We start from the raw sequence: 25,767 nt of genomic DNA on the forward strand, positions 1-25,767 counted from the left end.
AGCTCATTCTACACATTAGGACATGGCTGGAACATGTAGGGGGAAGGGAAATACATAATTTTAACATTTTTAAACTCCCTATAGTCCCTTTAAACTATGGGCTCTTTAGAATGTTGTGATGTCACGTGAACGCAACCTATTTGCACTAACCCCGCCCTGCCTTAACCGAGTGCATTTTCTCAATTTCAGCTTTACCCAAATCTAAACTTAGCCTATAGGCCAGTGTGATGCCTCATTTGAAAGCTAAGACCAACAAAACTAATCTAAACAAATCTTTTTTTCCTTGCCTTGTTGCTGTGTCGTTGTCACTTTTTTGTTTGTTTTACAATTTTTTAAGCGTGGTTTTGTGCACATTTTTGTCACTTTTCTGTTGCTCTTTTGTGCTGTTTTTCTCGCTCTTTTGTTGCATTTTCATACTGGTCTTTGTCTAATTTTTGTTGCTATGGTGACACATTTTTCAAGAAGTTTTTAGATTTGGGTAAAGCCAAACTGGAGAAAATGTATTCCCTTCAAGTGGGAGTTAAGAGGTTACTATCTTTGTCTAAAACGTAGTGACTCAAATAATGACCATGCCTCTACAAAAGTGACTCATTGTATTAATTTGATCCTAACAACAGCACAACAACAACAACAGCAACGCTTCAACATTTATACTCCATGTGACAACCAGCGCTTTGAGCTGGCCCACACATGGCAATGCTGGCTCAATTCAAATATGATTGATGACTTTTTGTTAGAAATGAGATTTTTCAGAAAATAATCACTGATGGGCTTTTAATCAAAACTATCAAACACTTGAAATATTGCTTAGACCCCAATAAAAGACAAATCTTATTCTCATTTCAACATTTTTCAAGTGAATGAAAACACATTACAACACAAGAAGCAGGAAACGCAATGAGAACAAACAACCCATGACACAATCAGCACAGTGTCCCATTCTAGATTTATGCAAAGTATTCTACATTGTCTACGTATTACACTGCCGGAAGAAAAAAAAGAAAAAAAGAAGAAAAAAATCGGCACCTGGATTTAATTAAGCAAACAGTGTGGAGCCTCCTATTGGATAATTACAGCGTGTTCAGCAATGCTATGTGCCCAAACAATGAGGTCAGCTGACGGCCTGAATTTAATGAATCCCCAGGAGAGTTTTCTTCTTTCCTGGATTAATCGGGCTCACATTGTGAAAGAGTGGTTCAGGGAGCATGAGATATTATTTTCACACATGGATTGGCCACCAGAGTCCTGATCTTAACCCCATTGACAATCTCTTGGTTATGTGCTGGAGAAGGCTTTACACAGTGGCCGCATCTCTCATCAGAAAAAGATCTTGAAAAATGAAAGCAGTACGGGATCTTTTGACATTGCCTTAGTGTATTGAAACAATGCCACAGTGAAGGCTAAAAGCGGCCCAACGAAAACATTGGAGCGTGCTGGGAAAAAGCAGCAACAGCGCTCAACTCACCAGGGAGGATGATTTCCGGAAAGCCCATCTTCCTGACTATAGCCGTGCTGCGGTCCACAAAGTGAGGGTAGTCCTTCCTGACCTGGGCCAGATCCCCCGGGAGCAGCTTCAGGGTCACGAACAGCCCTGGCAGCAAACATGCAAAAGAGATCCGATGAGCCAGAAGCTGCAAAAGGCTACACACTCCCCGCGGCCCCTTACACACATCGTTTACTCCGCTCAAAACAAAAAGGTCGAATTAGAGGCCCTGGCTACGACCACAGGGGATGGTGAGTGACTGTGAGCACTTCATCGTAGGGTTGGAGAGTTGTCAAAAAAGAAATACCAAATGATATCAAAGCTAGTGTCTAAAACAAGGGGTAGGAATGTCAAAGCGCTATTTTTTATTATTATTATAGTTTTTTTTTCAACACCTTGAAGCTGTTTTTACTTTATCTTGACTACAGTGCCTCTCGAAAGTATTCATACACCTTGAACTTTTGCACATTTTGTCATGTTTACAACCCTAAACATAAAGATTTTACACACAAGTAACAGACAACTGTGAAGTGAAAGCAAAATGACACATGATTCTGTTATTTTTCAAAAAATAGAAAAGTGAAAAGTGGGGCGTGCATAAGTATTCATACAGCATGAATGAATACTTTGTGGAACCCCCTTTTACTGCAATAACAGCAGCAAGTCTTCTGGATTTGCACATGTAGAGACTGACATTTTAGCCCATTTCTCTTTACAAAACAACTCAAGCTCTGTCAAATTATAAGGAGAGCGTTTGTGAACAGCAGTTATCAGATTATTCCACAGATTTTCAATAGGATTTAGGTCAGGACTTTGACTGGGCCATTCTAACACATTAATATGTTTTTTTTTTTTAAACCATTCCATTGTAGATTTATCTTTGTGTTTAGGGTCATTGTCCTGCTGGAAGGTGAATCTCCGCCCCAGCCTCAGTTCTCTTGCTGACTCGATCCATCTTCCCAACTATTCTTACAATCTCCCCAGTCCCCGCTGAGGAAAAGCAGCCCCACAGCATGATGCCCCCCCCACCATATTTGACACTGGAGATGGTGCACAGAGGACGATGAGCAGTGTTAGGTTTGCTCCATAAATAACGTTTTGCATTTGGGCCAAAAAGTTACATTTTTGTCTCATCTGACAGAAGCACCTTCTTCCACATGGAGCTGTGTCCTCCATATGACTTCTAGCAAACTTCAAACGGGATTTCTTATGGCCTCCTTTCAATAATGGCTTTCTTCTTCCACTCGTCCATGAAGGCCAGGTTTGTGTAGATACGACTTATAGTTGTCCCATGTACAGATTCCCCCAGCTCAGCGGCAGGACTTCAGTTCCTCCAGAGTTATCTTGGGGCACTTGGTTACATTTCTCACCAGTGCTCTCCTTGTTTGATCTAATATTTTAGATGGACGACCGTGTCTTGGTAAATTGGCAGTGGTGCTTTACTCTTTCCATTTCTGAATGATGGATTGAACAGTTGCTCCGGGAGATGTTTAAATCTTGGAAATCTTTGTGTAACTTAACGCTGCTTTAAACTTCTCCATAACTTTGTCCCTGACCTCTCTGTTGCTCCTTGACCTTCATGATGTTGTTTAGTGACCAATACACTCCGATCACAGCTCTGAGGGCCTAAAAGAACAGCTGAAATTATACTGAGAGTAGATTACACACAGGTGGCCTCTATTTAATGGTTAGGGCAAGGAGTGAACATTCTGCAGTCATTGGGAATGTTATAAAGGCAATTTATACCATGGTCTGGGTGAATACTCGATTCTGATTGGCTGGTGGGTGCTAACAAGCGTGCATTATTTTCGTATAACCGCACACGTAGTCCGGTAGTTAAATCACTGGGATATCACTCCGCTGTGGGCATCGCCATAGCAACACATGACACAGCTGAATCAGATAAACAAGTAATTAGTGACTGACAGGAACGTATGAGATGGATTTTGTTTAATTTCAACGTTTTTGGCCAAAACAAAATGTTTGATAAATGGGAAGTAGAGGAGAGTGAGCAGCTAGGTTAGCTACTGTTAATAAAATATGAGCTTTCCATTTCTATTGAAAACGGTTAAGGCACTATTCATGATTTTCAGGCGTACATAAAATGATCTCTGCATTTAAACATATTTGGCTGGATTAGTAAAGTCAATCATAAAAGTTTCAGTTCGTGGGGCTCAGGTGTAAGCGGACTCCACCGCAGCTGTTTCCATAAACAGTTGAGCTGGTTGAGCTAGCTAGCTTTAGCTTCAGGTTAAACAGCGTAAAAGTGAAATAACTCCTGCCCACGAGTGCCGCATATCGGTGTTTACTTCCACGGAAAAGTGCCGGGTTAGTCCTGTTTTGTTGTGATTCTGGCGATGCAGCGTGTGCTTATGTTGTTTCGTTGCGTCTGACTGAGATCCTCGTAATAGCTGCGGAGAATGACTCGCTCTGAGACGAGCCTTCAGTGACCGGCTAATAACCAACATAAAATAGTCCCGGTGGTCTGGCATATTTAGTGACCTTAGTAAATGAAACAAATATTTATTATAAATGTTACGTTTGTGGGACCATGGTATAAGCGGATTAAACAACTCGGAGCCGTGCATTCGACGGTTATAATGCACTTCGCGGAGTAACACCACTCCGCTGCGCATCGTGGTGTTCTTGACTCCGCGTCGTGCATTATAACCGTCGAATGCACGGCTCCTCGTTGTTTAATCCTTACTTAATGCACTCAGAAAATGCTGTATGAATACTTATGCACGCCCCACTTTTCACTTTTCTATTTTTTCATCATTAAGCTTTCACTTCACAGTTGTCTGTTACTTGTGTGTGAACGTTCACTAATGTTGTCAGTTATGTTGTAAACATGACAAAATGCGCAAAAGTTCAGGGTTTCTGAATACTTTCGAGAGACACTGTATGTTTGTAAATGCAGTATCGTGGCAACACTTCTTCATTTTACCCTGGCCTTTGTGGTTGACCTCCCGCGTGGCAATGACTTTGTTGAAGACGGCAGTGAGCGGTTCGTTCTCTCCTATAACCCGCGAAGGCATGAGTGGGGACATGATGAGCTGCCTCTGACGGATGTAGGTTTCCATTGCAATTCTGCGAGGAAAGAAATGGCACAGGGAATATGAGGAAAATATAATTCAGCTGCCAACTCCTCTGACAGGTGACAAACAAATGGACCGAGAAGTTGCAAAAAGGCAACCCGAAATGCTTCATGAATGTTCTGACATCATGTCATTGTCATGGTGTGCTTCTATTTATGCCTAAACAGGAGAGTTCCCAGCTAGTGTTTTTAAGTACCAGAATACTATTCAGAATAGCAAACAGAATAAACATTGTGTGTATGTGAATGGGTTTTGCTTATTTCTGTGTTGACAGTACTGCATCAAATTATTGACATTGATAATTGACATTTACGCATCTTTTTGCAAAACAACCTAAAAAATGTTAAAGGGACTATACGGAGTTTAAAAATGTTAAAACTAAGAATGAGCTCAGACCTGTTCACCACAACTGCCTCTAAAATCCTGCACTGTCACTCAAAAAGGTGTTAATTCGGGTCCAAAGTGCCGTCATGCACGAGCTTAATATAGAAGCTGCAGTTACACATAAGCGTGTGGTTTAAGTTAAAGGTTTCGTTTTAGTAATGATTTTTCTGATTAGGTTAGTCTATATTTAGTAAAAATGCTTTAAAAAAAAGTTATCAAATATGGCAACATTTTTCTTATATCGCGCAGTCTGTCCAGAAAGTATTCATGCACCTCAAACAATTCCTGTTTTATTATGCAGCATTCTATTGCTGAGGATGTTACAATCATTTACCGTTATTTATTCTTTAAACTCCACTCAGGATTTGATAGAGAGGTTTGTACCAATCTGAATATTACAGCACAGATGGACTTTTCATGAATTGAAATGAATGAATGTCGTGATTGAGACATCGTTACAGGCCGGCAACTGTCTAAACAACTGCGTCAATGTGTTAGATTTTTGTTTTCCTGTTTTTCTTTATCTTTTAATTATTTATTTTTTAGTCTTTAGCTTCAGACTATTCAATTATTTTTGTCATTATGTTGTAAAGTCTATTCTTTATGAAATAGAGTCTTGAAAGCCTCAAATAAAATGTGTTATTATCATTGTATCGTTTCTATTTGAATTTGGTATAAAATTGGATGGATGGATGGATGGATGGATGGATGGATGGATGGATGGATGGATGGATGGATGGATGGATGGATGGATGGATGGATGGATGGATGGATGGATGGATGGATGGATGGACGGACGGATGGGTGGATGGATGATGTCTTACACTTGTATTGCACTGATCTTTTCAATGCAGCACTGATCAATATGATCAGTTCTTTTAACAGATTCTGCAGTTTTATTATACGTTTACAGTTGAAAAATATTAAAAGAAATGTTGTGTGATCTGAGAAAGGCTCGGGGACCCAATAAAATGGTTCAGTGAGCCACTTTTGGGTCCAGACCCACCAGTTGAGAACAACTGCTTTAGAGCATAATAGTTAAAAGCATCCATTTTCAAAGCGTCAAGGTTTTGTGTAGATTTGAATAGATTTATTCAGGTTAACACAGAGTCAACAATGCAATGAAAGGCACTTAGATGAGAAGAACCTATCGACTCACATGAAAATAATAAATTACCCACTATAGCAACAACCACTCAAAAATCTTCAGATAGTCAGATGTTAATGGTGTTATAAATAAATAAATAAATACATAACACACTTCTCAAAACATGAGGCAAAGTGCGCTCACTGTATGGCTTATACAACTGCATTTTCATGGAAGGAATGAAGTGAAAAGAATTAAGACACTAAACATTTTCCAACCCGAACGCCTTCTCTTGAACACTGCATTGACGTTCGATCAATACCTCATGATCAACAAAACATCTCTAAACCTGCGCTCTATAGGGGAAACATTGCAGCAATAACTGTTTTCGTGTGACATCGAGAACAAAGAGGTTTAAATGGCTGCTGACAAAAACCAAGACCATTTGTTCCACTGATGAAGCTTCCTTGATGAGGCGAAACGTTCACCAGATAAACTACAGCAGTGTACGGGTGACGGCTTAGGAACCTTCGTTTGTGATGACATTTCAGTGCATTACAAGCTCCTGTGCTCATGTCAGCTGTCATGGTAAAATGTCAGACACCGTGAAAGTAAATTTGGGGTTAAACTTGGCCTCCATGTCAAGAGTAGCTCGAGTTTGTGGGGTGTCTGCTGCTTAAGATTTCTATAAATACATTATCAACCCTCTCTTTTTCTGTGTGTGTAAGGCAGCTGCTGCTTACACAAGACACTGAAAAGTATTGAAAAGGAGAAACTGACTCAGAGAGTTTGTCCTTGAAAGAACAATGAATGCATCTGCAAGATGTGATGGAGAATAATAGAAAACGCTTTCAGTTTCCATTAATTGGAACACCGTCTCTTTCTTTCCAATGAACAAAAAACATACCTTAGCATTAAATTTTAAAGTTTTCAAAGTTTGTGAAAGGCTTTTAGCTATTATTGATATTGTTTTTATGAACCTACAAAATATAGGGACTTTAAAGAAAACAGAGAATGAAAGGACCGTCCACATTGACTCAAACTGTGGTACTTTGGCTTCTAAAGATGGCACTTATTTGCAATTTATTCTACAGAAATGCATTTAAGGTTTACACCCAGTTTAGACAGAACATGTTTCAGTTATGGCCTATAGACATTTTGTAGACCCATTCTTCTGTGTGGTGGTGGTTCTTGAAAGGTCAAATCTTTTAGTAAGTGGTGTTTGGCGTGAAAGGTTTGAGAATCAGTGGTCTGCGAGATAATAACAGAATTGTTTTTTGGAGGATGTGGAAAAAAAATACAATACTGAGTTTATCTTCAATGGCGACAAAACAACACCGGCAAAAACTGCTGCAGTGCAACCTTTAAAAAAATCGGTTTAGTGATATTTCTGCAATTCTGTAATTTATTGTGAAGCCTACTTTCTTTTTGAGCCACACAAAGAAAATGATGCACATTTTAGAGAATTCCTGAGGCTTTGCAAAAAAACATCACTAGATAATCATGATCGGGAATTTCTCCAAAAGTATTGGAATATTGCTTTTGTCATCATTTACCATGGTTATATTTAGGATGAGTCGAAATATGTTAATGACACAAAACACTTTATGGATGTTTTTTTCCTAAGGGACCATCATTATGCAATGGTTAGACCCTCAGAGAAGTCAGTTATATTATTATGGGGCCTTTAATTGAGTTAAGCAGCGTGACAAACAACAACAAAAGACTTACTGCTGAAACGGGATGAAATGCTGTTTGTCTTCGTCGTCTGTTTTGCCATGAGCGATATCAGTTACGTCCATTACTGCAAACACACATAAAAATAGTCAATCCTAAATGTCACACTAAGTCATACTGTGCGCAAAAATAACACAAGAACTAAACTCCCGAGCTGTGCCAGGTATGAAATGCCACTTACCTGTAGCTTGGCGCAATTTAGTGACATTAGTGACATTTTCCATCCAGTTAAATGAGCAAAAACAGCCACCATAGCACTCAACTTAATGTGTTTGTCCTGGCTTAGAATAACTGGACTATTTGCTTCCTCTCTCAAGTCCATTTATTGGAAACCACTTCACATTAAACGCACACATAAGCTACTGTTGCTCATGAGGCTGCAGAAGTTATAGTTCTAAAGCAGTGGTTCTCCTTTTCAGACATTATAATCCTGTATCTTGCTTTCTATCTTGGATCTTTTATCCATCAAGTAAGTATCCATCCCGCTTATACCATGGTCCCTCCAACTGAAACTGTTCATTGGGGCCTGTTTGCATATTTTTTTTGTTGAGTTATTTTACTTTTTATTCAGTTTTACCTTGAAGTAGTTTCAGCTCAGTTGTTTATCGTTACTATGGAAACAGCTGCAGTGGAGTGATATAGAACGTGATTTAACGGTTATTTAAATGATGCCAGGCTACATGTACATTATCACTTTTTAACGGACACCTTCCTGCCAATCAGAATCGATTATTCAAGTCTTATCATGACTAAACCTTATCATGTCTTATCATGAATAAATCTTAAAAGGTGTGAAATGTACCTACACTTTGTCCGGACCATAGCACGGACTTGTTAAGCCTGGATAGTCCTGGATGGTAGAATGCTGGGGAATACCAGGAAGGTTGTGTGAATGAGTGGCTGCGCTTTTGTCACTCTGCCCTAGAAGAAACTGCGGCAAAACTGTTTTCCGATTTCTAAATTCCACTTTTTATGTTCAAACTGGAAACCATGTCTGAGGCAGAAACACTTAAAGGGTAACTCATAACAAAACGGCCACATTTGCAGTCAAAAACAATCTGTCAAAGTGGGCAGCGCCTGGAGGACCCATGAGAGCCCAATGTGCCACTTATCAAAACGCTAAAAAAATTATAATTGCAGTTCACCGTTTAACCATGACCGGTAGCACGCGTACAGATTCAGACAGTTTCAGACCAGAAAGGTGTAAAATTATACTACTTTACACTTTACACTATACTTTATTTAAAATGTTTGTAACAATATTCCATGTAAACCGAAGACAGTACTCCTTGGACGCCTCATAAACGGTTCAACAGCAGTGTTTAGTTCCGCTTTAACTTTCATTTGAAGTATCCCAAGTGCCACAGCTTGAGAAGCATTGTTGTATAGGGTTGCATTATATAAGGTGTGCACTTCCTCTGGACGGAGTATAAAAACAAATACATTTCATAACCCATTTGGCTTCTGTTGTTCTGCAGCTGTTTCCATGCTGCGGCATCATCTGCATGCCCTTTACAGACAGGTTTGACATAACGAACTACATTAGGACTACTAATATTAAACAGATGGTCTAAATGTTGTTGGTGATCTTTGCCAGGTGTTGCAAGCCTTTTCCCTATCGTTTGGCACCACAAACCAAAACCAACTTGGACACATTTTTCATCCTGTAAAAATAACCACCTCAGTACACCTCATCTTCTTGGCTAAGAACAATGCAACTTTTACACCAACAGATCTTCCGGAGTTAATCAGTTTCAGTCCAATTGCCTTAAAAGAAAGTCTTCTGTCACTATAATCACACAAAACGTTGACTTCAGGTTTGAAAACATGTGTGACTAGTGCGGATATGTGGGACAAATCTTGGTACTTTCACACCTTCAATTCAGACACCTCTTTAGTTTATGCCATATTGTAACAGTAAGAAGTGAAGTAACTGCACCTATGGAGAGCAATGAAAGACCATAATCATAGAGGAAATATGATTATGGCCCCGTTGCCAAAAGGTACGCTTTATAACCATCATTTGTTTTTTAAAGTATCACATCTTGAGTATGTGACACTAAAATCTAAAAGACTTTGCAGCCGAATGAGTAGAGATGCACCGATGCAGTGTTTTTGCAACCAACACCGATACCGATACTGGGGTTAGAGTATCTGCCGATATGCGATATTTACCACTACCGAAAGACTTTCTTAAAAGTGGCTTACTCTTTTCTCCATTTTGAGATCAGTAAAGTCATATTATATTGTCATGATGTTACATCAATTATATCTATTGATAAATTAATGGATGAACATTAAACAAGGATGACTGGACTTTTCTACACTAAATATCCTTGGGTATATTAAATTAATATAAACAACTCACATGAAGCGATCTGATCATTACAAATACGTTTGTCATTTCTCAAACTAAACTACAAACATTTGGCTTCAGCAGTGGTTATGTTATTTTATTTGGCTTCTTTAGGTATTTCTTCTTAGTTTCTGACCCAGCCTTAATTAGTTTTTGCTAGCATTAGCATGCTCCCACTAGCTTTAGCATGCTATTGCTAGCGCGGCATTTTGCACGGGGATCAAAAATACATTTGTGTGGGTTAAAACTGCATGCCCATACTTACTTAGATTTAGGTGGTAAAAGTTGTGTTTTAATGTGTTTTTAAGGCGTTGAGAGCCAAAACTGGTATCGGTTCAGTTTCGGATATTTGTAGCCGATACCCGCCATCGTATTTTTTCAGTATCGGCTCTGATAGCATCCCTAAAAATAAGTTTATATTAGTCCGAATGTGACCAAGCGGCTGTATGGGTGATTTGCACCTTCGCTTTCCATCCCTAAGATCCCATCCCCTTCAGGATCAATTTTATTTCAGTTTTTTTAGGATTGCTAGTAGGTTTTCGGCATGGAAAGTGTACGTAACCATGGATACGATTCAATCAGCAGTAAAAAACAAACAAAAAACAATTGAGGCCACCGGGATGGTAAGTAAAGGCGCTATGCTAACCATCCAAACTTGTAACTTTAATACCCAAAGCGAATACCGTTACACCGCTACAAACAAATTTCCGGACTTCTTGACAAAACCTGTATTTTTTCTAGGTCAGGAAGCAGGTGTTCCAATTTCCTTCAACACATCGCATCCGTCATTTTTGCGCCTCTCCAGAAGTGTGCGGCGCCAAGACAAAACCCTCGCCACAGAAAGGAGTGTCAGAGCATAGCGTCTTGGCTGAATTCGAGATGAAGTGCTTGAACAAATATTAGCTCACCCGCCACACCAAATGGCCTCCTCAGTCCTCCGGTGGATTTCTTGCCCTCTTTGAGCTCCATGCTGCCAACTCTAATGATCTGACACACTAGAAAGAGCCGCAGCCTCATCAAGTCGCTGCTGCTCAAGTCCTGGGCACCACAGAGCAAGCAAAAAAAAAAAAAGGATTTATTATGACAAATAATAAAGGCTGATATGAGACCACATATAGGAAAGAGAATGAGCTTGAATAATTGGATTCTATTCTTGCACGGGGAAAGATGAAAAGAGCTTTGAGAAGTATCACCTCTTCTATATGTGCGCATGAATCAGGACAGAAGCAGAGAAAAGCAGTTTTTATATTTGTATTTAGAGATTTGTGACCGAATGATCCATTGTGAACAAATGGGAGAGTGAGCGGGAGAGTTTCTGTCATGCAATGTGTGCCCCACGACTGCCTTCTTTCGAGAATCTAGACTGTTACCCAGCTAGTAGTCCTATGGCATACATTTACACCTCCTGACCAAAAAAAGTCGCCACCTGGATTTAACTAACGGCAATGGTGTGGGGTCGCTGCAGAGAATATTTGGTCAAACTCTCCCATCATCAATACAAGATCTTGGTGAAAATGAATGTAACACTTAATTGTTTTGACCTTGTTTGGCTTACTGAAACAATGCCCCAACAAATTGAGTGCAGTAATCAAAGCTAAAGGCGGTCAAAATATTAGAGCGGTGACCTTTTTCTTTGACTTTGTTTTTTCTTCGGGCAGTGTATAATCATGATTTCCCAATTATCTGAATCTATATTCTGATTTCAAGGCTTTATCGTGAAAGGATTCTTGTACACTTTCTTCTCTTTTCAACCTCTTAACCCCTGCCTTAACCAAGTGCATGTTCTCCAGTTCAGCTTTACCCAAATCTAAAAGGTCACAGCCTATGGGCCAGTGTAAAGCCTCATTTGGAAGGTGTCACTTCTTTGATACGCTACATTTTACATTTTCTTCGCTTTTTGTCACTTTTCTATAGAGTTTGAAAATTCCACAGTTACCATGGATGCAGCTGTTACATTTCTATGGACTACCATTAGCTGACTAAAATAGCCGGGGAACAACTCCGTTAGCTGCTGAGTTACTGCTGGTAAATACATCTAACACACTGTGGTACCCAAGTGATTTTACAATAACTCCAGTTTTTTTACCTTTTAAAATCTCTGTCGTTTTTTGTCTCATTTTTGTTGCCATTTTGACACTTTTTTCGAGAAGCTTTTAGATTTGGGTAAAGCCAAAGTGGAGAAAATGTGCTCAGTTCAGGTGGGGGTGAAGAGGTTAAAGTTCACAATTCAATGTAGATCTGCCCGCCACTCATTTAGTGCATGAAAGACGCTTGAGTAGTGGAAAGCATAACGCATAATGGATGGAAAATGACCTCAAATATATTTATTCCAAGGTTTTATTATACATTGTTGCTGGTAAAGTATCGCCGTATCAAATATTTCACCTTGCAAGTACCACCAGCCCTCGATCAAGATGAAATCAGGACTAAACAGGGTTCAAACAGTCGACTTATGTCCCTGACACAAAATAGATCGAATTGGAAGTAGGTGGAAGAAAACCCAACAGTATAAATAGACAATTAATGAAATGCTGTAATGTCTGAATAAATGAGCCTGAAATTAATACAACAAATTATTTGCAAATTCCCCTTTAATTAAACTTCCCTTAATCAAAGTGCTGAAATAGCTTCTACAATATTGTAATCTGCTGATGCAAGTCGGCGCATCACATTTCAATACAGTAATTCCTAGAGGCAGCCTAAGTGTGTCAACAATGGTGTGTTTTCAAAATGTCGCATAAACCGCGTAATAGAGGCAAATGTATTCAAATTTCCATTCAAGCGCCGTGAACGCTGGACAGACTTTGAAAAGTTTCACTCATTTAGCAGTTATCCAGGAACAATTTGTGCCTTTTGTGGCAGATTTGACTTGGGTGGGTTGTGCGAGTCTTAAAGCAGAGCATATAGAGGGTGCTGGGATTCATTTACCGTGAAGAGTGCTGGCAGGTTGTTGAGCTTTTCGATTTCTTTAGGCATTCCCATACTGTCCCACCGCACCAGGAAGTTCTCGCTGCATGAATTTAAATAAGACCCACGGTTAGATATTACAAATGTGCAAGCATCAAGAAAAATACATAATAAGGAATTTTTAACAGTACTGCCCAGTGCCCACTGTGCCCAGAAGACATACTGTTTTCGACTCGCAAAACAAAGTTGGAGCCAAGTATGATAAAATCAACAACGGCTTTAGGAAAAAGAATTGTTCATTTTTGTTTGATTCCAGGCTAGAAATATGGCCGCACAATATTAGAAAAAAACTATATTTGATAGCTGTTGTAAATATTGCCATTACGATATTATTGAAATATTTAAAAAAGGTACACCGTGTAGAATTTTAGCCAATAAATAAAATTGAAATACAAGCATTTATTTTATGACAGATATTCAACTTAATTGAAAAATACCTTAGAAATGTACAAACAAACTTTTGAGCGGCTCAGCTCTCCTAAGACATGACCAACTTTACTGGGAGTGGGTGCATCTCCAGTTCGTCTCCATGGAGATGAGACTAAAGACAGCAGAATTTGAGATTTAAATATGTTAAATTTTCATCCAAATCAATTCTTTAATCATCCACTGCAGTAAAAGCATTTTCTGTGTCGGGCTGCTCATTGGGGGCATGTTTGACAGTATAGTCCAAAATGTTACACAGTGTGGGTTTAACTATACCATTACAACAGTGTCTTTTTTTAATGAGATTTTTATATTAAAGTGTGCTTGTTAAGTATTAATAAGTATTAATGCTTTTAAAGTTTTAACACACTGCTTATTATACTCTATCTGTTAACATACTAATAGGCCATTCATGATACGCTTATTCATAGCCAACCCTTAACCTAACCCTGACCTTGACCTTTACCCTCACCCTAAAATGATTAATTATGCTTATTAATACTTAATGAGAAAACCCTTAATCTAAAGTGATACTGATTATTTATTTATTTATCTTTCAATAAATTGTGTCAAAACAAAATTTTAAGCAAAACTACTAAATCGGGACCATATCAATCCTACATTTTTAGTAACTGTACTTTTTTGTTGCTTTTGTGTCAGTCTCAGATGGATAAGACATCAGTGATTTTGCAATAACAATAATTTGGTAACACATTGTACAGACCAGGCTAGAATTATTATTTCTGCGTCAATTCAGATCACTGTAAATCTGACGTGTAATGTCAATATGACAAAACGCCACCAATTAATAGCACATATTGGTAACATTTATTTCACAAACAGGTCAAATTTTGCACATTTATAATATCAACAGCAACACTACAATAATCTGGTCGATCTGTTGAAATGGTTCATAATAATAGGCACTAGTTGGAATTTGCCACTCAACCTAATGGAACATATTCACGGGTAGTTTTCATTAAAAGCTCGAGCGATGCATTTGTATCTGCTCTAGTTTCTTTGTAAACTGTTAAATGTATTTCACTTCCAACAGAGGTAAAGGGTTAATGGTTAGTCAAGGACGGAAGATTTTTGGAGAAACTTTTTCAAAGAAACATTTTCTTTAGACATTCTCGCGGTTTCCGCTGACACATTTTTTTGTCAAGTGCAGCGCGCACACAGACTGTTTTCCTATCCTCGTATGCAGAAGCAGCAGTGCCTTAATGAAGCCTAAAAGAGTGGCCTTCCAGCGCGGACTGCTAATATAAATACCCTAATGCTACTTTAACAGCAGCGATACGTGACAGGAATGCTGCAAGCACTCATAATAATTACTCTTAACAACTGTGCTATAGTGGCTCCATGTTTACCAAAGTAAACAATGGCAAAAATATTACAACTTTCCATCATGGTGTGCATTTATTTTGTGCACAGTTATTTATTTTTTTACTGACAAACGTTATTTATTGCTCTTTTGACTGTTCCATTTAGACACATCTCAAACTTGGAACTATCTTTGTCTAGTAATATGTATAAGGGGTTGTCCGTCCCATAAAGCTCAAGAACAATGAGTCATTCTTTAAAGGGACTATACGGAGTTTAAAAATGTTAAAACTAAGTATTTTCATCCCCCTACATGTTCCAGCCATGTCCTAATGTGTAGAATGAGCTCAGACCTGTTCACCACACCTGCCTCTAAAATCCTGCACTCAAAAAGGTGTTAATTCGGGTCTGAAGTGCCGTCATGCATGAGCTTAATATAGAAGCTGCAGTTACGCATAAGACCAGAGGTGGCAGTAGTGAGCATAAAATGACTAACTTGCATCTAGCCCCTTTAAAGTTGCCAAGTGGATTAAATAGTACAAAGGTCGATTTAATAGAAGCACAATATCCATACTTACAATTCACAATATTAGTGGTCTTATTTTTCTGATGGAAAATATTTTGTGACCTACCCCAATGTGTACTTATGTGTTTTAATATAAAGTCTAATTCTTCTTTGCTGGTTCTTTGAGTTTAAATTTTTCTCAAATCAGAGCTCAACTTGTTCTGCTTTTACTACATTTTGATAAGGTCACCCTAAAAACATCATTCATCCGAGAAGAGATAAAGTGCTTTAGTCATGAAGATGTTTTTTGATGATGAGGGAGGTCATGCTCGTTTCAAGCATGTTCGCGTCTTTTACATTTGAAAGGAGTAAAAGTGGGCTTTTTTGTGTTCCTATATACTCCATTCATGTATTGCCAATTTAGTTATGAAGATGTTTTTTGATGATGAGGGAGGTCATGCTCGTCTCAAGCATATTCGTGCCTTTTACATTTGAAAGGAGCAAAAGTGGGCTTTTTTGTGTTCCTATATACTCCATCCATGTATTGCCAATCTCTATTTGTCCAAATGCCGGCCCGTTTAATATGAACCTTTAATATTGCATACAAGAACAAAGAAATCTGTTCATGTGCATTGTGCAATAGATAGGACTGTTTTTAACAGTTACAGGCGGAATTATAAAAGATAAAACAGTCCCACATTTGTACTGGGTGAGAGCTGCTGAGACCTTTTGTTTGACAGAGATTTATGAATCATTAATAAAACAAACTTCATCTTGTGTGCGAAACAGACCTGATGAACTCAGACTGGTCCGGGTCGTACAGGGACATAAGCAGCTCGGCGTCTTCTCCGATGTTACACACAAAGTTCTTCAGGTTCATGAGGAGGCTGTATGTGTGCACTGTGCTGAACAGGGTCTGACGCCTGGTCTCCAAGTTCTGCAACCGCGACTAAAGAAAGACAAAAAATTCAAGTTCAGCTGTGGAAGTGAAGCTGCAACTTGGTTATTTTATTGTCAATGTAAACAGAAAACTATTCGCATCATAGTGAGACTTAATGAGTGATTATAATAATGATCATTAGTGAGACATCATCAGTCTGAGCAACAATACACGCCTCCATTCTGCAGGCTGCTTTTCACAGTCCAACGGCATTTAAGGGGGACAATAAAATTCCACTAACTGCAGATACACATGTGTCAACATTTAGTCACAGCGGAGAGATTGACAAAATGTTGCTCTCAAGTAAGAGCATTTTTACTCCAAAATTACTCCAGTCAAAGTAGCTACTCTCAGAGGTTTTTCTTTCTTTTTTTTCAAATAGTAATTGAAGGAATTACAATGTAGGTTTTAGTGTAGTCTCTTTGTTTGGTTTCATTTTTAACTTGTTTCTTTTTGTGGTAGAGCTAATTAGCATTGCATCTGTTCATTGTTTTTATGATCTTACGTGCAGCACTTTGGAAAAAATGTGTTGTTTAAATGTGCTACACAAATGACGTGGATTGGACTGGATTGAAATGATTACAAAAAGTTAGAGTATTGTACTTTGCTTTGCGGCTCATTGTGTGACTCATGTTGTTTTACAATGCAATATTTGCAACCAAATTCTGCATTTACTGAAACTACATTATAGGGTTAGGTTACACTATATTTCACACTACCTTGATACATTGCACCAGACAATATTTAGAACAATAGGTAACACCATGTTTTACACTACCTTTGATACATTGTACCTGCCTAACTTAGTACAATGTAATGTTATTTTTAACAATGCGTAATAACTTGCACCTATGTGTTACATACACAATTGAATAATATTTACTTGTAGTTTGGAGGTATATAAGCAAGGATTAAACAACACAACACGAGGCAAGAACACTTGAAAACTGTGTAATGCACGACTTCCGCTTCCGGGTCCTAGCAAACCAGCAAATACGCGAGAAAAAACCCATTAAAAACTGTTAAAAACAACAATCAATATTCAGGCAAATATTACTTTTATAGCAGTAGGTACAGCATTTTTGGCTAATGGGCCTGATGATGTTCAGTAACTCTCTGTTGAGTTTCAGAAATATTGATTGTGGTATTAAAGAGTTTTTTGTAGTTTCTCGCACATCTGCGAACCCGGAAGTAGAGCTGTGATGTCTCCACTTAACAAACGTACAGTTTTAGCACCCGCCAGCCAATCAGTATCAAGCACGCCAGTTAGCCAATTAGAATATAAAAAGACATGAGACCATAACTCTAACCCTAACCTTAAGCCCTAACCCTAAAGGTCATATGTCTTGTTACATTATGTACCTGCAAAGCAGATTACTTAGTACTAAATTTTGTTAGGTACAATGTATCAAGGTAGTGTAAAATAAAGTGCTACCAAACAGGGTAATCTGCTTGGTAACAATCCATAATAACTTACACAATGGAATAATGTGTATTAAAATAAAGTGGTACCTAGGCTTGCATAACAAAACACACACATTATATACAGTTACCATAGATATTTTTGAGGTGTACCGTAGTATCTGCATAGTAACTCTACCTTCTCCTCTTGTATCCTGTCGTCCACGCTGCGCGATGCAGTCTCGTGCGCTCGAAACAAATTGACTGTACTGGTTTGATCCGGATCCAACGTGTTCCCAGCTTCATCTCGTACCACCAGGTCCAAACCCAGAATCCTGTGCAGCGCAATAAAGGAACAGAAAAAAAAAACCTTTTAAAAGAGTTTCCACAGACGAACTCACCACAATGAGTCAGGCAATAACAATCTAACAATGGTCTTTATGTCCCGACAGACAAGCATTCATTCATTCACCGGTTTCCGTAGTCCACTTTTGCAGTGACTTTCTTCTTGAGCTCCACAAGGTCATCTTTGGGCAGCGTTCCCGACACTATCTGAGATCGATACTCTATGAGGCTGTAGGCCATCTGCTGAACATTCCTGAACAGTGTAGTCTTGTTGGCCTGTCCGATAAACAGAAACACACACTGCATTAAACACACCTCATCGACCGAAACAGGCCCTGTGCTAAGGAGCTACTTCAACCTGTCCTGGTCCTGCCAGACTAGACACACGTTTTTTTTCCACAGACCTTAGGGAATATTTCATTATTTAAAGGGATAGATTCATTGACAGTTACATCTTCACTATAATATGTCACACATAAATAGCACCAAATAAGGATCAAACCAGGACAATAGGCCGTATGAAATATTGATAAACCATAAGGAAAATCAGTGAAATTTCATGTTACCAATCCCCAGGCATTGGAAGGATAAACAAAACTAAACTGTAGCAAAGCAAACCTAGTGTGTAGACTATATCAGTGGTTCTCAAACTGCAGTAACCACTGTTGCTATGCAGGCTGATTGAGGTGATACTCCTATGAAGTTTTAGCTTTTAACCTCTAAACCGAGAACATTTTCTCCAGTTTGGCTTTTCCCAAATCTAAAATCTTCTTGAAAAAAAGTGTCAAAGCACCAACAAAAATGAGAAAAAAGCGAGGGTGAAAATGCAATTAATGAGTGTCAAAAAATGTGATGGAGAAGCGTTGAAAAAGTGACAAAAACACAACAAAACAGCGACAAAAACGTGATGAAAAAGTGACAAAAATGTGGGATGAAAACGCACACATCTTTCATCACTTTTTTGTGATGAAAAAGTGACAAAAATGCCACAAAAGAACAACAAAAAAAGTGACAAAAAGAGATGAGCATGTGGCAAAAACGTGATGGAAATCCACAAAAAAGCGATGGAAAGTGACCATTTAGATGAGTTTTGTAAGTCTTAGCTTTGAAATGAGGCGTTAGACTGGCCTATTCTGTGATCTTATGGATTTGGGTAAAGCTGAAGTGGAGAAAAGGCACCTGTTTAAGGCTGGGGTTAAGGGGGTTCCTCTTTTGTGTTAATTCTTTTCCTAGTTTGCCCATATTTTGTTTTGGGTTTTTACCTACTGTAGTTTAGACCTTGTATCTTTATTCACCTTATTCCGCCCCGCCCACTTTTGCCTCTTTTTGCCTTGTCTTGGCACTTCCGTTGTATTGGCACTTCCGGTAGAGCGCGAAGCCTGTTCATTTAAACGGAGAACTAGGGAAATTGTTCGCCGCTAAAATCTGATGTTTGGTAGATTGATTTGTGTAAAATATCCAATGTTCATTTACACCAACAAGTTAACACTGGGACTTCTCCAGTCCCATGTTAACTGATAGGAGAAAAGGGGCGGGCACAGTTCATGGTGGCACCCACGCAAACGTCCGGAATAAGGTGAATAGAGACCTAATATAGGACTAGCTAAATCATTTCTTAGGTGGTATTTGATGTGAAAATGTGGATAACATAATGTGTGACATTATGTGTAGCAGCATTTACGGTCCTAGAAACAAGTTACCAACTTGTACGCTTTCCATGGAAGAGAGTGTTTATAACTAAAACACTGAAAAAAAGATATCATTGCAACAGAGATGAATGCCAAGTAGATGCTAGACATTTTAAATGCATTTCACATTAGTCTTGTTTAAACACTAGCAATTAGACAGCGGCGTGTGGTCTGCCATCACTATTGCCGTGGGCCTCTGCAGATCTGTTCTGCCACATGCTGACTCTAAATAATGTTCCTCTCTGACTAGCGCACCACTGTTCAGAGTATCCCAGTTACTCCTAGAAGCTCCTAGAGTTTTATTTACAATACTGCTGATATTCAGATCAAGCTGCCACCGTGTGTCTTTCTTTGCTCCTTCCCACCATCTGCTTGTTTGTGAATGCTCAAAATTCCTCTCCATATATTTCACTAGATCTTTTTCTTTTTCTTCTCTGGGGCAGGTTAGCTGTTCAGATTAAGTTCCCAGAGCTCTACATCGATAGAGAGTGAACCCGCTGTGCTGAATAAAAAATCCAGGTTTCACCCCAAAGCTACCTCAAAGCACTGCCTCTCTGCCATCCCACTTTGTAGTACAGTGCCCTGGAGAAAAGAGGGTTGCCTAAAAACCAGAGAGTGGTTGTATTTAGGTTCATTAACGCAAGTACATTTAGACTGCTTCACTAACTTTTTGAAGTTTTTTTGATAAATTTCGATTCATTAATTACATAAGGTTTAGTGCGATTAAAAAATATTAATTGAAATTAACCACACTTTATTTGAGCAGCACAGACACTTTTTCAGTTCCCTTTTTCCTGCAAGACGTTGCTTAGGGACGAACACCGCATAAAGCCAAAAACAGTTTTACTGTCAAACTTGTGTATTCACACAGTTGAGCGCCTACACAAACGTATTTAAAAAGATCCTTCTGCAAAATAAGTCAAGCTGCTTTTGTCTTTGAACTGTTTGAAATGACCACACCGCACTCACATCTCCACTTAAAATAAGCACAAATGTAGGAAAATACAAAGAAGCATCGAAAATATACCTCTAAAAATAAACAACAATCTACAGCAATATACGGCCCTTAATAAATAACATTCAAATGTGATTAATTGCGATTGATTAATTACAAAGTCCAAAATGAAACATTTCCATAAAGTCCCACCTCTAATAAGTATACATTATTATTTTAGGTTTTGTTGATCAGATTAAAGCAGAACTAAGTAACTCATGCCCCTAGAGGCCATAAGCGCCACTGCAGGTGTCTTAGCATGTTGCCTTTTTTTTAACTCATTGTCTGTGATGATAGAAAAGACAAAGGGAGAGAGGGATATTGTACATCCAATTACACAATGGAGGTAAATTTTATCACTCAAACCTGGCTGTAAATACTCTTTAAGTGGCGCCAGCCCATAGTTAGCTTTGCCCGTTATTACACTTGTAATACCCCCAAAGGGACTACGAAAAGGATTTATTAAAGGGACTAGATGCAAGTTGGTCATTTTATGCTCACTACTGCCACCTAAGGTCTTAAGCGTAAATGTGGTCTCTATATTAAGCTCGTGCATGAGAGCACTTCAGACCTGAAGCAACAACTTTTTGAGTCACAGTGGAGGATTTTAGAGGCAGTTGTGGTGAACAGGTCTGGGCTCATATTACACAATAGGACATACCGTAGCTGGAACATGTACGGGGGATGAAAATACTTAGTTCTACCATTTTTAAACTGTATAGTCCCTTTAAGGTAAAGAAGTTACATAGTACTGCTTTAAGTTACTGATAAAACATGAATCAGACCTTAATGCAGTATAGTATATGGTACTACATACAGTAAGTCCCAGTAATTATTTGTCACTACTTTTCAATCCTATTTAAATATTTCAAAAGGTAGTGATACAGTACAGTGCAACGTTTTAATACTCACTTATTTTGGATAGTCTATGCACCTCTGCTAAATACAGACCAGCTGATAATAAAGACATACCACATAGAGCTTGTGCCATATCTGAGCCCATTCCCTGAGAGTGGCCCCCAGCTCCTGCACCAGAGGGACGTCTGCCGGGATAATTATTTCCTGCTGGCTGACGTCCATAAAAAGAGAATAAGATATTAGCGTAGGGGCTCATCATTCACACTTGATGTCACATGATTTGGACAGAGGAACATTTGTATTGATGATAAATAGAAGGGACGCTTCTCTCCGCAGCCAAAAAAGACATTACCCAATGTGATAATAGCAAGTGCAGCATGTTATTGACAGATGACGAGGCGGAGCAGCAAACTAACGCTAAGCGAATTATAAATGATCGCTGTTTGTTGATGATATCTCACCCTATCATCCATTTAGTGTAATCTTTCATCTTTGGTACTTTAAAAAGTTGTTGAATCTGTAAAAAATGTTATACTTTAAAATGGCACTTTCAAGCACAAGAAAAAGTAAGCAGATTCCACTATTAAATAATGATGGCCAAGAGGGAAGGTTGCTGCACATTGAAATAAAGTCTACATATAGTTCTATAGTGAGCTATACAAAGAGTGCTTCACACTGAAAATTCTTTACAAATTGGGTACATTTTTCAAACATTTGAATAGTTTACTGTGAGCAAAACTCACTCTCAACTTTCCAAACGCAATCCTGATATCCAAATTCTTCACAGGGTGAGTTTATGAGCACTTTTCAAAGCTTTCAGGGCGCAAAGTGACCAAGTGTAGTTCACAATAATAGACACCAACAGGCTTATTGTTCTTAGCGTTGGTGCTATTTCAGAGTTTAATCATCGATCATAAAATGCTGCAGATGCCCCACAGTGGTCTCTTTTTATTCTACAAATGTCTGCAAACACAATATAATATAAATAGATTCGATCTTTTCTATGAGGAGGAAAAAAAGGTACAGTCACTTAACCTCATAACTCCCACCTGAACAGAGCACATTTTCTTCAGTTTAGCTTTACCCAAATCTAAACATTCTTGAAAAGTGAGAGCCTAAACAGCGACAAAAACGACACTTTAACGCAACAAAATGCTACAGAAAATGGACAAAAATGCGACGAAATACGCGGCAAAAAAGTGACAAAAATGCATCGAAACTGTGACAAAAACTGACAAAAAATTACAAAAATGTGATGAAAAACAGACAAAAACGTGGCAAAAATGTGACAAAAATGCAATGAAAAAGGGACAAAAATTGATAAAAAATGTGGAAAAACCCTAACCCCCAACTCTAACCCAAATGCAACAGAAAATTGACAAAAAAAGTGATAAAAATGCAATGAAAAATATCAGTTTAGATCAGTTTTGCAGGTCAAATGAGGTGTTACACTGAACTATAGGCTCCAGTAAAGAAGCTTTAGATGTGGGTAAAGCTGAACTGGAGAAAATGCGCCCGGTTAAGGCGGAGGGGTAAGAGGTTAAACACATGAAACAACGTTATTTTATTCTCACTAGCCATTTTGGCCAAGGTTGTCTCATTTCTGTCCTGCTTGTGTGTAAACCATTCGTAGTATACAATATAGCGATAAACCTGTGGTATACGAAGGCCTAGGCTTAGAACAGATCTAAAATACTATCACATACCCTATTTTTGTTGCATTAATATAGTCATCATTTCATTATGTTAAGAAATAGCACACGGCAGGGGCAGTTCATAGACGTTTGTTTGACCAAGTGCACATATAAACAGTAAAATATGATTCCATGATGTGAAAACTACAGTGTCTTTTTAATTAGGGAAAATTAACAGCTTTGCCCTCCACGGAGTCCTTACCCGATTCCCTCGACTATGGCCTCTTTCAAGTGGATGTAGGAAGCTGGGAAAATGCCCTGTGGAGACAATGACTAACCATGAGGATTAATACATCACAGTGGAGGGTACAGTACAATGGGAGAGCGCTAATGCCGCTACCTTATGCGATTTCTTGCGTAGTGTGTAGCCCCTGTACCAGCCTGCGGAGACACAGATTAATCTTGAAGAGCAGCGGAGGCAGGGAGCGACAGTCAAGAGGGCAATGTGGCACGGAGCATGCTCATTTACATTATTAGACATGGCATACAGAGGGCTGCTTAGTTCAACACTCCCCTCTCCAAGCTCCTGTGTCAGCATGTTCAAAGGGATGTGCTAAGGCTAGTAGCTGCGTGTTCACTCACCTTCCAGTTTCTCAAGTATGTGCACCGCGTCCCCCACCTGTAGGCACAGCTCGTGGTCTCCGCTCGGATCATAGTTGTAGATAGCTGCAGGACAAAAACAAAGGGCTGTCTAATTATATGGACTTTTTGGTGGAAAAACAAGACTGGAAGCATTTAGAGCTAAAAAAAATAGTAAGACTCTGTTGCCTCATGGTCCAGTGGGTTAAGAGCAACCCCAATTCCCCTTTCAATCACTCTTTTCGCAGGACCAGGGCTGTTAAAAAAAAACAAAAAAAGCTTAGAATCACCTTACTGGAAAGCAATTCTTTCTCAAATCCCCAGAACTTGGATTAGCACGTGTAACACTCGCAAACTGAGATGTATTTCTTCTATGAACAGCCGAGAGGAATAAAGGATTTAGATCAATCTTTATGGAAAGAATGGTCCAGAAACTGTAGCTAATGTTGCAGCAAGTCAGTGACAGTAGCCTGTGGCCTGATGCACAGTCAACTGCTTAGCTGATTGAGTAGCCACGAAATGCTAGAGCAGAATTCACGCCATTTGGAGATATCATTCACACTTAAACTAAATATAAAATGCTGAAGTATTAAAGGTGTTTTTTAATGATTGTTTGCCCCGTCAGCTTCATCTGATGGAGCAGCTCAGACTAAAAGGGGGTGAAGGTGCAGCATTCAGCAAATTGTCAGCACCGAGACCTCTACTCCACAGTGTTCTGCCGTGTGCAGTAGCCCGGACAACTAGACCTCTATCGACTACATATGCAATCAATGTTTTAATGTCAAGATTCAGTTCACATTGCACATTTTAAACATGTCCAGGAGGACGTGTTAGCGATTGAGAAAAGAGGCTAAGATACAAACACCTAAACTTTACTAATGAAGAATTTAGAAACATACTTGTAAAGCTCAGAACAGGTTCAGCAGGTTTATGAGACATCATATAGACAGGATATCGAGTCAGAAAAGAATATTGTACTTCTAAATACCGCGTTTCCAGACTATAAGTCGCACAAGCTGCAAAATGAAGAAAAAATACATAAAGGTCGAACTGGAGTATAGGTCGCACCAGCCTTGGCAACTAGCTGGGCATGGAGGCTAATTGCACCGTTGACAAGCCTCTCCCGGCAGCACGTTGTTCAAGCACCCATTTGCGAACTCGTTCCTCCAGCTGTGGCCATCCAGCTTTTAGCTCGCCTTTTTTTGTTTTCTTCATTGCATTCTCGCTCACTCCAAACTTTCTTTCTGCTGCTCGTTTTTTTTTTTTTATCTTTAGTGGTACAAAAGTAGCAGATACTGGTACACAAGCCTAGAGCGCCCTCTAGCAGCTGTCAGTGTGAAAATAACAAACATTGTGAAATTATATATTTTGATATACAAGTCGCACCTGAGTATAAGTCGCACCCCAAGCCAAACTGTGAAAAAAGTGCGACTTGTAGTAGGAAAATAGTCATCACAAATATACTAATTGCAGCTCTAGTACAAGTCATTTGATCAATAAAGTATCTTCTTGGTTCATCTCCATTCTAAGAGACAAACAACACGACATCACTAAACTTTGATAAACTTTATATCCAACAGCAAACAGAGGTCAGCAAAAACTAAAACAGACATCATCACATAGTTTTAGAGGGCAGAGTTATGAATGATATTGCAACCTGCTGGAAGATTCGCTTTGATTCTTCCTTCAACCTTTGATCACTTATACCACCTGTTAAAATCAGCCAGTTTCTTCCTGACTCCTCCTTTGTGAAGGCTTGTGCCGGCTTTATAAACTCGTCATGTCGCCTCGTTGAAGGCATATACAACATGACACAAGAGAGCATAGGTACACATAAGCCCACGGGGGTGTCGCAATAGAAAAAACACCTTAGCAAACAGTACAGTAACAAAGGTCTTTGCC

General features: G+C 39.0%; 1 protein-coding gene across 1 annotated transcript in view; it reads right to left on the minus strand.

Annotated features, from left to right (window-relative positions):
* dock5 (dedicator of cytokinesis 5) overlaps positions 1-25,767 on the minus strand; it is an 86,959-nt gene that overhangs the window by 46,739 nt on the left and 14,453 nt on the right. The window contains exons 2-13 of the mRNA XM_079556481.1: positions 23,869-23,952; positions 23,627-23,667; positions 23,489-23,544; positions 21,707-21,803; positions 18,180-18,328; positions 17,907-18,042; positions 16,158-16,315; positions 13,074-13,155; positions 11,054-11,183; positions 7,784-7,856; positions 4,431-4,573; positions 1,466-1,591 (exon numbers count right to left, since the gene is read on the minus strand). Coding sequence (XP_079412607.1) covers positions 1,466-1,591; positions 4,431-4,573; positions 7,784-7,856; positions 11,054-11,183; positions 13,074-13,155; positions 16,158-16,315; positions 17,907-18,042; positions 18,180-18,328; positions 21,707-21,803; positions 23,489-23,544; positions 23,627-23,667; positions 23,869-23,952 — 1,275 coding nt within the window. The remainder of the gene's footprint in view (positions 1-1,465; positions 1,592-4,430; positions 4,574-7,783; positions 7,857-11,053; positions 11,184-13,073; positions 13,156-16,157; positions 16,316-17,906; positions 18,043-18,179; positions 18,329-21,706; positions 21,804-23,488; positions 23,545-23,626; positions 23,668-23,868; positions 23,953-25,767) is intronic.

This window comes from Gobius niger, assembly GCF_951799975.1.
Source record: "Gobius niger genome assembly, chromosome: 1".
NCBI lineage: Eukaryota > Metazoa > Chordata > Actinopteri > Gobiiformes > Gobiidae > Gobius > Gobius niger.